The sequence below is a fragment of the Phytophthora parasitica genome (genome assembly GCF_000247585.1).
Source record: "Phytophthora parasitica INRA-310 unplaced genomic scaffold supercont2.14, whole genome shotgun sequence".
Classification (NCBI taxonomy): domain Eukaryota; phylum Oomycota; class Peronosporomycetes; order Peronosporales; family Peronosporaceae; genus Phytophthora; species Phytophthora nicotianae.
In genome coordinates, this window is record NW_008649000.1 from 1,075,461 (window position 1) to 1,087,844 (window position 12,384).

The 12,384-nt window shown below is 52.9% G+C and overlaps 5 protein-coding genes across 5 annotated transcripts; 1 reads left to right on the forward strand and 4 right to left on the reverse strand.

Moving 5' to 3' along the window:
• Positions 1-33: 33 nt before the first annotated feature.
• On the reverse strand, positions 34-415 carry PPTG_08680 (hypothetical protein; the record flags this gene model as incomplete). Its single annotated transcript, XM_008902804.1, has 2 exons — positions 34-78; positions 146-415. 2 exons carry the CDS (start codon positions 413-415, stop codon positions 34-36), a joined length of 315 nt encoding a protein of 104 aa, XP_008901052.1.
• Positions 416-1,254: 839 nt separating this feature from the next.
• PPTG_22295 (hypothetical protein) lies at positions 1,255-5,459 on the reverse strand. The gene is made up of 2 exons (XM_008902878.1): positions 4,766-5,459; positions 1,255-2,514 (listed from the first exon to the last, which is right to left on the reverse strand). Exons 1-2 carry the CDS (start codon positions 5,349-5,351, stop codon positions 1,373-1,375), a joined length of 1,728 nt encoding a protein of 575 aa, XP_008901126.1. The 5' UTR covers positions 5,352-5,459; the 3' UTR covers positions 1,255-1,372.
• Positions 5,460-6,087: 628 nt separating this feature from the next.
• PPTG_08683 (hypothetical protein) lies at positions 6,088-8,265 on the reverse strand. Its single transcript, XM_008902805.1, has one exon. The coding sequence runs from the start codon at positions 7,866-7,868 to the stop codon at positions 6,156-6,158; it is 1,713 nt and encodes a 570-aa protein (XP_008901053.1). The 5' UTR covers positions 7,869-8,265; the 3' UTR covers positions 6,088-6,155.
• Positions 8,136-8,467, forward strand: PPTG_22296 (hypothetical protein; the record flags this gene model as incomplete). The annotated part of the gene is made up of 2 exons (XM_008902879.1): positions 8,136-8,214; positions 8,364-8,467. The coding sequence occupies 2 exons, from the start codon at positions 8,136-8,138 to the stop codon at positions 8,465-8,467; spliced, it is 183 nt and encodes a 60-aa protein (XP_008901127.1).
• A 274-nt stretch (positions 8,468-8,741) lies between these two features.
• Positions 8,742-10,454, reverse strand: PPTG_08684 (hypothetical protein; the record flags this gene model as incomplete). Its single annotated transcript, XM_008902806.1, has 1 exon — positions 8,742-10,454. One exon carries the CDS (start codon positions 10,452-10,454, stop codon positions 8,742-8,744), a length of 1,713 nt encoding a protein of 570 aa, XP_008901054.1.
• Between the last annotated feature and the right edge of the window lie 1,930 nt (positions 10,455-12,384).

Below are 12,384 nucleotides of genomic sequence, written 5' to 3' on the forward strand. Positions count from 1 at the left end.
TCAACAGCATAAGGAAGCAGAGGCCCCAACCAATCAACATGTACGGACGACGACGGTAACCACAAATCGGTCGACAGTCTGATAGGATGCCGTAGAACACTTTGAAGCTCCAGGGTAGTACGACAAGTTGGCTGGCTGCCGTCACCTGCGCTCCGGAACAATTGAGATAGTTCTGCATGAACGGGTAGATGGTCTCCGGTAGAAGGCCGTACACGAGACCGACGACGGCGTATTGGAAGAGAAGACCGGCATTCTCCTTGCTGGTGAGCACGGGCATCCCCCCTTCGCGAAGAGCTCCGTCTTCTAGCTGGGGCGTCTTGACAGGGACATAGCCGTCTTCAAAGTCTTTCGTCTGCGAACCGCTTAAGAACGACAATCGTTTCGGGACGTCGACGTCGGCACTGGCGACAGGCATGAAGACTGCGGTAAGGGAGCTGGCTGGTGTTGACTTGAGTAGACCGACGTAAACTGAGAACTGAACGGCACCGTGCGACGAGTGAATTTGAGTCAGAACCCCCGGCACAAGGCACAGCATTGTATGAACATGATGACGCCAATCTCAGCCAAGCACAATAGGATACGCCGCCGAAGCACCATCAAGACGGCACGCGCAAAAACCAGCATCACCTGCATGCTGGTTGATCATCTTCTGCTGATACCGGATTTTGAGCTCAACCTTGAAGCATTGCTGATGCTTGCACATCAGCACTCTATAGGAAACGCATCGCTCGGACTCACCGATAACTGGCACATGTGCAATGGTCTTGGTGTACATGTACATACGCTTGCCCGTAACGAAATGGCGGAGTTGGGGGTACAACAACATTAAACCTAAAGTTTCGAAACGTCTTTTGATCACTTCAACTTGAGCATTCCGTCGGGCAGTTTACATATCCGTAGTATCTACCACTGATAAGCCACGAAAAGCGTTATACTCAAAAAGCACAACACAACTCGCTGTAGAACTGGTCAAAATAGACCACAGCAAGCGACCTGTTGAGTTCCGAATGTTCTTCGCAGGTGAAAGAATATGGTATGGCCAACTTATCTGCTGCTGTATTCTAAAGAATCGAGGCGTGTTTGTGCCGGGAGTTTGGCAATCGAATCAGAAAAGCTGAATGAAAATCCGTGCATAGGTCGTGATGACGAGCTACGAGTCAGCTAATGTGATTCCATGATAATATATCCCAGGTATCGTCCACGATAACCATCAGATTCTAGTCATGCAAAGTTGCAGCGAATTTAACAAGAAGTACACACTTCGAAGCAGTATTAGGCAGTGAATTTATCAACACTTTTCATTACTATCGAGACGAAAAGACAATTCTCCAAGCGCGGTCTTCATCCGACCGGCTTCGCTACGTGTAGTTTCTTAGCAACCGGTGCCGCCGGCGATGATCAAGCACGAGGTGCTGTCAAAGATGGCCATGATGTTGGTCATGATGGACCAGATGATCGCGAAAACCAGGTAGAAGACCGTGATGCCACCGATAAGCTTGCTGTGTCCACCCTTCCGGAGCAGCTCCTGGGTCTCCTCCTTTTGCTTGGGCAACCAGTACAGGAAGACCCACGAGAAGGCCATGCACGAGTACATGATGATGATGGTGTACGTGATGTCCATGCGGACAGAGTGGTCGTCCTCCTTGACGCGGTCGTTGGTGATGTCGAACGGGCCGTCCATCAGAAGCGTCAACGACGTGGCGAACGGCTGTGCCACGTTGCTCACGGTCGTGATCAAGCCGTACACTGCGGCCTCGTTGCCGACTTGAGCCAGTTCCACCACGACGTACGTCGAGATGATCCAGCCGACGCCGTACGGGAGCTGCACGACGATAGGAGGGCCCAGCCAGAACCACTGGTTACGGAACACGTCCCAGACGACCATCATCGCGACGGCACAGTCGACAACGATAACCACCGCACCCGTAGCCAGGATCATCCAGCGCCAGTTCCAGTGCAGTCCCCACTTGGATGTGATCATGATACCGGCCATGAACAGCAGGTTACTGAGGATATCACTAACCGTACTGTTGATTGGGGTGACGTCCACCATGTACGAGGCGACCGGGGAGCTGGCCGTGTACGTGATGGTGTTGAAGATACCAGCGAAGAAGTTGTATGCGATAACCTGGTACACGGCGCGGGAGCACATCAAGTCCCAGAAGTCGTTGATGTACTGACGGAAGTTGGCGGGCTCAGACTTCTCTTCGTGGATAAAGTACCAGGTCATGGGCAGGACCGGCAAGGACAGTACCGTCACGATAATCATGAGCTGCGGGAAGCTTAGCGAGAAGTTGAAGTCGCCGCCGTAGTCCTCGCCATTAAAGCAGAATCCTGTCAGGAGTTCTCCGAAGATCACGAGAGCCGTACGCACGACGTAAATGGCCGACTGCGTCTTACCACGCTTGTCAATGGGTTCTTGCTGAGCCAATTCGCACGTGATACTGTCGGCGCACACGTCCGACAGAACGTAGCCGCAGGCCGCGAACAGCATAATGATAACGTACTTGGCGCCTTCCGACGGAGCGTCGTAGTTAATACGGGCCCTGATCTCGTCCGTGTAGTCAGCGACGGCGACGTCACGGTCCGACGCGACCGTGTAGTATGGCTTGCCGATAGGCATGATGGCCATGATGAGAAGCATAGCGATGCAGATCGTCCAACCGATGAGCATGTAGGGGCGGCGACGGTATCCGAAGATCGGACGGCAATCGGACAGGATGCCGTAGAAGACCTTGAAACTCCAGGGCAATATAACCAGTTGCTTGGCGGCCGCGACTTGGGACCCGGAACAGTTCAAGTACTGCTGCATGAACGGGTAGATGGTTTCAGGCAGCAGACCATACACCAGACCGACGACGGCATACTGGAACAGCAGACCGATACTGCCGCTGCTCAACAGGTTGGGCATGCCACCGGGACGCAGCGCACCGCCTTCATACTCGCCAACCTTCTCGTCAGGCCTGGTATCGGGCGTCTTGATGCCGGTGTAGCCGCCTTCCTCGATATCCTTGGCCTTGGACGTGGCGCTACTGATGGACAGCCGTGCGTCCAGGTCGTTGATGCTAGGACCGTTCACGGGCATGTTTGCTCGTGTTGTCCGGAGGTCTTGTCAGGAAGCAGGCGAAACGAAGAGTGCCTGACCGCCCACAGTCCGCGGTGCGGACGGGGATTAAAGCGCTGCATGGACAAGCTTGCCAAGTCGCTTCGTGGCCGCACGCAGAGCAGACGAAGAACCAGCGGGCGAAAGGAATCATGATGGGCATCCGGTCGCGGCGGACGAATTCTTGTGTCGGGACCACGATGACAGGCCGCAAGAAACGAGGCGGCGGTGCAACACGCGTGTCGAGAGGGCAGGCGAACGAGAGACTTTGGAGACCTTCGCCCCCTTTTCTGACGATTTCAAGCACGACGCACACCAGCGGCGGCGCCCGGCGCACCCACCCATGACACAAACGCAAACGATTTGCAACCGTGACCGTGAAACTCACAGGTAACTGTATGCTACACAGCGACGAGAGCCAAAAGCTACAGATTTTTATTGAAATGTACAAGCAATTCTGGTTGCAACGGAGTCCTGCTAGACGAGAGCACAACTGCGTCGCTACGTTCTGCTGTGCGCCTTAGCAACCGGTGCCGCCAGCGATAATCAGGCACGACGTACTGTCGAAAATAGCCAAGACGTTGGTTAAAATAGACCAAATGATAGCGAAGGTCAAGTAAGCGACCGTGACTCCGCCCAAGATTTTGCTTTTGCCTCCCTCGCGCAAAATCCGCTGCGCGTCTTCCTTCTGCTTTGGCAGTAGAAACAGGAACACCCAGGCGAACACCATGGCGGCGTACATGATGATGATCGTGTACGTGATGTCCATGCGGACGGAGTGGTCGTCCTCCTTGACGCGGTCGTTGGTGATGTTGAACGGGCCGTCCACCAGCAACGTCAGCGACGTGGCGAACGGTGCAGCGACGTTAGTCACCGTGGTGATCAAACCGTAGACTGCAGCTTCGTTGCCCAGCTGTGCGAGCTCCACCGTCACGAACGTGGAAATGATCCACCCGACGCCGTACGGGAGCTGCACCACAATGGGAGGACCGAGCCAAAACCACTGGTTGCGGAATATGTCCCACACAACAATCATCGCAACGGCGCAGTCAGCTACAATGACCGTCGCTGCCGTACAGACAATCATCCAGCGCCAGTTCCAGTGCAGACCCCACTTGGACGTGATCATGATGCCGAACATGAACAACAAGTTGCTGAGGATATCACTGACCGTACTGTTGATCGGTGTCACGTCCACCATGTACGACGCGACGGGCGTGCTGGCCGTGTAAGTAAAGTCTGCGAAGATATTAGCGAAGAAGTTGTACGCGATAACCTGGTACACGGCACGGCAGCAGAGCAGATTCCAGAAGCCAGAAATGTACTCCTTGAAGTCGGCACGCTCCACTTTTTCTTCCTTGATGAAGTACCAAGTCATAGGCAGCACCGGCAAGGACAGTACCGTCACGATGATCATCAACTGTGGAAAACTCAATGAGAAGTCGAAGTCGCCGCCGTATTCTTCGCCGTTGAAGAAGAAACCAGTCAACAGTTCACCGAAAATGACCATGACGGTGCGAACCGTGTAGATGCACGACTGCGTTTTGCCACGTTTATCAATCGGCTCACGCTGCGCCAGCTCAACCGTAATACTATCGGCACACACGTCCGCCATAACGTAGCCGAACGCTGCGAAGAACATGATGATGACATACTTGGCGCCTTCCGACGGAGCGTCGTAGTTAATACGGGCCCTGATCTCGTCCGTGTAGTCAGCGACGGCGACGTCACGGTCCGACGCGACCGTGTAGTATGGCTTGCCGATAGGCATGATGGCCATGACGAGAAGCATGATGATACAGATCGTCCAGCCGATGAGCATGTAGGGGCGGCGACGGTATCCGAAGATCGGACGGCAATCGGACAGGATGCCGTAGAAGACCTTGAAACTCCAGGGTAACACAACCAGTTGCTTGGCGGCCGCAACTTGGGATCCGGAACAGTTGAGGTACTGCTGCATGAACGGGTAGATGGTTTCAGGCAGCAGACCATACACCAGACCGACGGTGGCATACTCAAACAGCAGACCAAGATGTTCCTTGCTCATGAGGTTGGGCATGCCACCGGGACGCAGCGCACCGCCTTCGTACTCGCCAACACCGGACGCATCGGGTGTCTTCACACCGGTGTAGCTTCCTTCCTCGAGGTCCTTGGGTTGCGACGTGCCGCTCACGTACGACAGCCGTTTGGGGATATCCAGGTCACCGACAATGGGGCCCGTGCCGCCGGTAGTTGATACACCCGGCATAATGGATCGCCTTCTTGGTTACAAACTAGTGGGGGACTTGAGGCCGATCTTGGAAATTGGAAAATGAAAAGAATCGCTCACATCCTGTAAGTGGCAATTTGCCCCTGGCAAAACTCGTCTACAGGTTTGCATGCACTGACAGGCACAAGGTCGGTGACAGGCTTAAGGTCGACTACAGGGAGATGCTTTCGTCTGCAGCTGGCCGCTCTCACGGCTGAAGCTGGCCGGGCTCACGCGTTCTTTTTCTTACACAGTTCTACATTGCGTTGGGTAATACCAGCGATCTCAGCGTGACTTTAAAGTGCTCTATGCGATGAGAGAACTTTTGTGGAATTGAGATTCTCGACGAGAGTGGAGCTCGTCGGAATCAACGACCGTCAAGTTATGAAATGGATGCATGCTGATACTGTATCCTTCAAACGCAAATGGCGACGCGCTTCAAAATTCTGTAGACGAGAAACTCCATCTCCCTTGTCGCCGAAGCTAATCCCTACAGAGCCGGACACATCGATCGAGTGTTTTTCTACCGGATCCCACGCATTGCACATCAAATTGCAGCGCATCTCCAGAGGTCTCCGTAACAAATTGTTGTTGCCAACAATGCACGCTGGAATGATTTCGCTGAGAACATGCACCTGGAACGGGGTTCCTTTTGCTCGAAGGTTTATCTCGATATGCTGGTGATGTTGTACAGCAGTTGAAGCGACTGGTGTCTCTTGTCAGTAAGCCGAAATTTGGACAGTAAAAGTTCAATTAGATGTTAAAGAAGTCGATCATTACGAGACAGTTTTTAATCAACGACATTTAGCAGCCGTCGCCGCCGGCAATCACGAGGCACGAGGTGCTGTCGAACATGGCCATGATGTTTGTCATGACGGACCATATGAGCGCGAACACGAGGTAGAACACGGTGATGCCGCCGATGAGCTTGTTCGATCCGCCCGTGCGCACTAGCTCCTGCGTTGCTTCCTTCTGTCTCGGTAATAAAACCAAGAACACCCACGAGAATGCCGTCATGGCGTACATAATGATAACAGAATATGTGATGTCGGCGCGGATAGAGTGGTCGTCCACTTGGATACGCTCGTTGCTGAGATTGAACGGCTGGTCGATCACCAGCGTGAGTGTCGTGGCAAACGGAGACGCCACATTGTGGGTGGCAGTGATGAGGCCGTACACGGCGCCTTCGTTGCCGATACCGGACAGTTCCACGATCACAAAGTTGGAGATCATCCAGCCAACACCGTACGGAACCTGTACGGCGATCGGGAGGCCCAGCCAGAACCACTGACTGCGGAACACGTCCCAAATGGTTATGAACGTACAGATGCCGTCGATAGCCATCACGAAGCAACCGGTGAACACGATCATGCCGCGCCAGCTCCAGTGCAGTCCCCACTTGGACGTGATCATGATGCCGAACATGAAGAGGAGGTTGCCAAGGATATCACTGATGGTACTGTTGATCGGGGTCACGCCAACCATGTACGACTGAACTGGCGAGCTGGCCGTGTATGAAATACCCGAGAAAATGTTGGAGAAGAAGTTGTACGCGATCACCTGGTACATCGCGCGCGTACAGATGAGGTCCCAGAGCGCCTTCATGTATTCCCGGAAGTTGGGTTTGGGCTGTTTCTCCTCCTTAATGAAGAACCATGTCGCTGGGAGGACAAGGGCCGTGCAGACCGCCATGATAGCCATCAGTTGTGGGAACGTCAACGAGAAGTCGAAATCGCCGCCGTACTCTTCGCCGTTGAACGCGAAGCCCGTGATAATCTCGCCGATAATCACGAATATCGTGCGTACCGTGTAGATGCACGACTGCGTCTTGCCACGCTTCTCCAGGGGTTCGCGCTGAGCGAGATCTACGACGATACTGTCCGCGCACACGTCGGCCATCACATAGCCGAACGCAGCGAAGAACATGAGGATAACGTACTTGGCGCCCTGCGATGATGCGTCGTAGTTGATACGAGCTACAATCTCAGGTGTGTAGTCTTCCGGCGAGATATCTCGGTCAGACGGCACGGTGTAGTACGGCTTGCCGGCAGGCATACACGCCATGATAACCAACATGACCAGACAGATACCCCAACCGAGAAGCATGTACGGCCGGCGACGGTAGCCAAAAATCGGGAAACAGTCCGAAAGGATGCCGTAGAAACACTTGAAGCTCCACGGGAACACAACCAGCGTGGACGCAGTAGTCACCTGGGCACCGGTACAGTTGAGATACTGCTGCAGGAACGGGTAGATGGTGGCAGGTAGCATGCCGTACACCATACCGACGGCGGCGTACTGTGCCAGAAGACCGATGTTCTCCTTGCTGGTGAGTACGGGCATGCCGCCTTCACGCAGTGCGCCACCCTCAATGTCGGTCGGGTCGGGTGTCTTGACGCCGGTATAACCATCACCCAGGTCCTTGGGCGTTTGCGAGGTGCCGCTCACATACGATAGTCGCGTCGGGATGTCCAGCTTGCTAGGCGTCGCGCCGGCAGCGTGGTGCGTGGTTGCCATCGTTGCGATCAGGAGATACAACCGGGTTGCTTGAGCAGCACACGGCAGAATGAATAATGAACAAGACTCGGCACAGCACCGCGGGTAAGAGCAACGCGCTAAGCTTGCTCAACATTTGGAGTGTGAAATGCCTTGCTGCAAACGATCGGGTAGGAGTCTAGTCTAAAGGGAGATTGAAACTCGGACGGATCGGCTGCGCAGGAACGAGTCCGTCGTGGTGAATTGGCCAACCACTGCAACCGGAGTAACGCGCGTCATTCACCGGGGATGAGCTGGGCTCCAGCTCAGCTTGGAGGTCCACGTCTGGAAGGTCCCCGTCGACGATCGCGAAAGCTCATCGACAGATGTAAGTTCTGCAACGGAGACTATGCTGGTCGTCCGCCGGCGAAGACGTCGACAAGGAAATCGAGACCCAGTTGCTGGACATTTTACCATGAACTCGCATATATCGGATACACCTTGTTTATTCGGGTTCCGATTCATGTCATTAATCAGCGCTGTTCCCGACTTACGGCCCGGCAAAAGTGAAGCACGATGTCGTGACCGAGTTTCGTCTGCTGCTCCGAGGCACATCTCCGGAGCCATGCAACGTTGTGTAATCTCCGCCCAACGTTGTCACCTAAAAGGAGACTAAGCTGTGCCACCACTGCCACCGGCCCCGTACACCCCCAAAAACGCGTTTACTCTCAGCTCCAAGCGCTATGCTTTGCAATGCTGGCGCCAAGTTAGAATTGAATGGTAGTAAAATATATAATACTAGAATGTATTACCAAAAGTAATACATATTTAACGTTTCGTAGTACATCAGTAGTAGTATTTGAGATTAAAAAAAGAGGAAGTAAGAATACTACGAGCAAACGAAAAAACGTTTTCTTAGCAGCCACTGCCGCCAGCGATGATCAGACACGAGGTGCTGTCAAACATGGCCATGATGTTGGTCATTAGCGACCACACAAACGCGAACGTGAGGTATGCCACCGTGAGCGCTCCCAACAGCTTACTGCTGCCGCCCGTGCGCAGTAGTTCCTGCGTCTCTTCCTTCTGACGAGGCAGGAAAACCAGGAAGACCCACGAGAAGGCCGTCATGCCGTACATGATGATCACGGCGTACGTGATGTCCGTACGGATGGACTGGTCGTCCTCCTGGATACGCTCCGTGGTCAAATCAAACGGCTGGTCGATCACCAGCGTCATGGCTGTAGCAAACGGCGACGACAGGTTGGAAACCATCGTGATCAGACCGTACACGACACCCTCATTGCCAATACCCGACAGCTCGACGATGACGAAGTTAGAGATCATCCAACCCACACCGTAGGGGAGCTGCACCGCCACAGGCAGTCCCAGCCAGAACCACTGGCTACGGAAGACATCCCATACAGTGATGAAAGTCGTGACACCGTCCACAATCATCACAAATACACCCGTGAACACGATCATCCAGCGCCAGCTCCAGTGCAGACCCCACCTTGAAGTCACCATGATACCAGCCATGAACAGCAGGTTACCGAAGATCTCGCTCAGTGTGCTGTTAATCGGCGTGACACCAACCATGTACGACTGCACAGGGGAGCTGGCAGTGTACGAGATAGCGGAGAACATACCTTGGAAAAAGTTGAAGAAGATAACTTGATACATAGCGCGCTTCTGGATCAGCTCCCAGAGCTCCTTCATGTAGTTTGTGAAATTTACACGAGGCTTCTTCTCCTCCTTGATGAAGAACCAGGTCATAGGAATAACCGGTGCCGTTAGACAAGTGAGAATGATCATGAGCTGCGGGAACGTGATCGAAAAGTCGAATTCTCCGCCATATTCCTCTCCGTTGAAGCAGAAACCAGTTAGAAGCTGGCCCACGATGACGAAAACTGTACGAACAACGTAAATAGCCGACTGGGTCTTGCCTCGGGTTTCGAGCGGTTCACGCTGTGCAAAGTCCACCACGATACTGTCGGCGCACACGTCCGATAGTACATAGCCCACGGCAGCGAGGAACATGAGCATGACGTACTTGCCAGCCTGCGAGTTCGCGTCGAAGTTGATACGCTCCTCAACCTCGGGCGTATAGTCGGCCGGTTTGATGTCGCGGTCGGACGACACCGTGTAGTACGGGTCTCCCTCGGGCATGCAGGCCATGATGAGCAAAGCCAGCAGGCAAATGATCCACCCGATCACCATCCACGGACGACGACGGAATCCCCACAGCGGCACGCAGTCCGACAGGATACCGTAGAAGCACTTGAAACTCCACGGTAGCACCACCAGCGTTTGAGCCGTAGTCACTTGAGTACCCGTCGCGTTCAGGAAGTTCTGCAGGAACGGGTAAATCGTGGCCGGCAGCACACCATAGTTGAGACCGACGACAGCATACTGGACCAGAAGACCAAGACTGTCCTTGCTCTTGAGATCGGGGGTTTCGCCTTCACGAAGAGCTCCACCCTCGATATTCGCCGGGTCGGGTGTCTTCACCGTCGTGTAATGGTTGGCATCCTCAAGGTCCTTGGGTTGCGAGGTGCCGCTCACGAAAGATAGTCGGCCGGGTAGATCGCCTTTAGCAGGACCACCGGGGCCGTGGAGTGTTGTCGCCATCTTTTTTGATTGACAAGTGCTTGAGCAGGAAAATTGCGGAATGGACTGAGCTTGCAGCAGCTCTACGCGACCTTGTTGACCAAAGGTCTTGTAGAGTCGCTGCAGTACCAAGTTGACTTCCGGAAAGCGTTGATGGGCGTGTTGCCCGCAGACATAGTGACAAAGATTGAGGTACTGCGCTTTATAAATTGGATTTGCAAGGATGTGGGCACCACGTGAGGATGAGACTGGAGCAACGGACTTGAATTCGTGCCAACCAACACAAATCAGCACGGTTTTATCTTTCATTCGTTTTTGTTTGTTTGTTTGTTTTTTTTTTTGCGAAATACAACGGCTGCATGAGGCTTGTGTTCGCAAGACCCACGTCGACGACTGAGAGGGATCATACAGCGACGAAGCTAAGGAAAGGGGAATTCTTAAGACGCAGACAAGACGTTAATGTATATTTGTTAATAGCTTCTGGTATTAATATGTGTCATCGCGCATGTATTAAAATCTTTTTAATCAAAATTAATCACGCGGATCGCGACTCCAGCCCGCCAAAGATGATGCCTTTCCCTCGCAGTCGTCGACGTGGGTCTTGCAAACACAAGCCTCATGCAGCCGTTGTATTTCGCAAAAAAAAGATGATGTCTTGATTCTGTTGCTCCGAGGCACATCTCTAGAGTTGTACAACGTTGTGTAATCACCGTGAACGAATGACCTCCAGCTGGTGAGTATCAGGCTCAGGTACCGCGGCGCATCACGTTGCACTGCAGCCTCCAGGTTGCATGCAGCTTGATTGATTCAAGCTCGCGGTTGACGAACTCTTTTAATTAAAAAATATAATGAGATGATATCGCGCTGCGGCAAATTTTTGTTTTTCTTTGGCGGAAGTGCAAGCCCCAGACAAAGCTAAACCGAAAGTCTTGGCCCCACAGTTCGTTTGAAGAGAACCATGCGCGCAAAAGCCAGCTGAGTCATGAGAGACTGTCGCGGACAACTGATGTGCCATCATGGATCGAATCCATCCACCGATCCCTCATACGAAAAGAATGAAGCTATCATGTCTGAGTACCGAATGAAGGAGGATGCGAAAGCTTCGAAGTTTATTGACGTCTCGAAGTCTCTATGGTGCAGCTAAATCAGGTCGCTGAGGTGTTGAATTTCGTCGACAGGGGCATCCGGATATCTATTCTCATGTGCACCTCGTGGGCGGCTGTGTGTGACGCCAGGTGCGCTAGCGTTTAACGAGAGGTTCTGACAGAACTTCTGTATCACCGACCACTACCACAGGGAAGAGTGATCTGATTTCCCTGGTGATATTGTTACATTCGAAAGCGTACGTTACAACACACGGACGTCATCAGCCTGTCAGTGCGGCGGAGTATCATTGCAGACTCGCGGTGCAAGCGAGAATGACCCGAGTACTCTAGTTTAAGGCTACCCGTATTAGCAATAGCAACTTACTAAAAAAAATGGCCGCTCATCGAAGTCCTCTTCGTGTTCGATCGAGCTGCACCCTTCTCATTCTGTTGTTCGGCAGCTATCTATAATATTGATATACCTACGTATGGCGACCTGTCTGCAAGCGCCGACAAGCAGAGTTGTCTGCAACTCGTTCGTCTGCATTGGTGTATAGCTCGTCCGTCTACATTTGTGTATAACTTGTTCGTTTGCATTTACCGGGGCTTCCACAATCGCCAAGTTGAACAGACAGCTTCAACATTGAGTTGCGTGTTATCTTCTATGTCAGCTTGACGAGTCCAAACAATTCAACGTTGAATCTGCCTGCAACCTATATTACATGTCTAAGACATCAATCAATTGTAAGTTAAATGAACTCGTCCAACGATTCGCCAGTGTTTGCTCGACATCCGACTTGTCTTGCCAGTAAATGATACTATTGAAGCGCTGCGAAAAGCTATTCGTCGTGTGTTACGACAGAGTT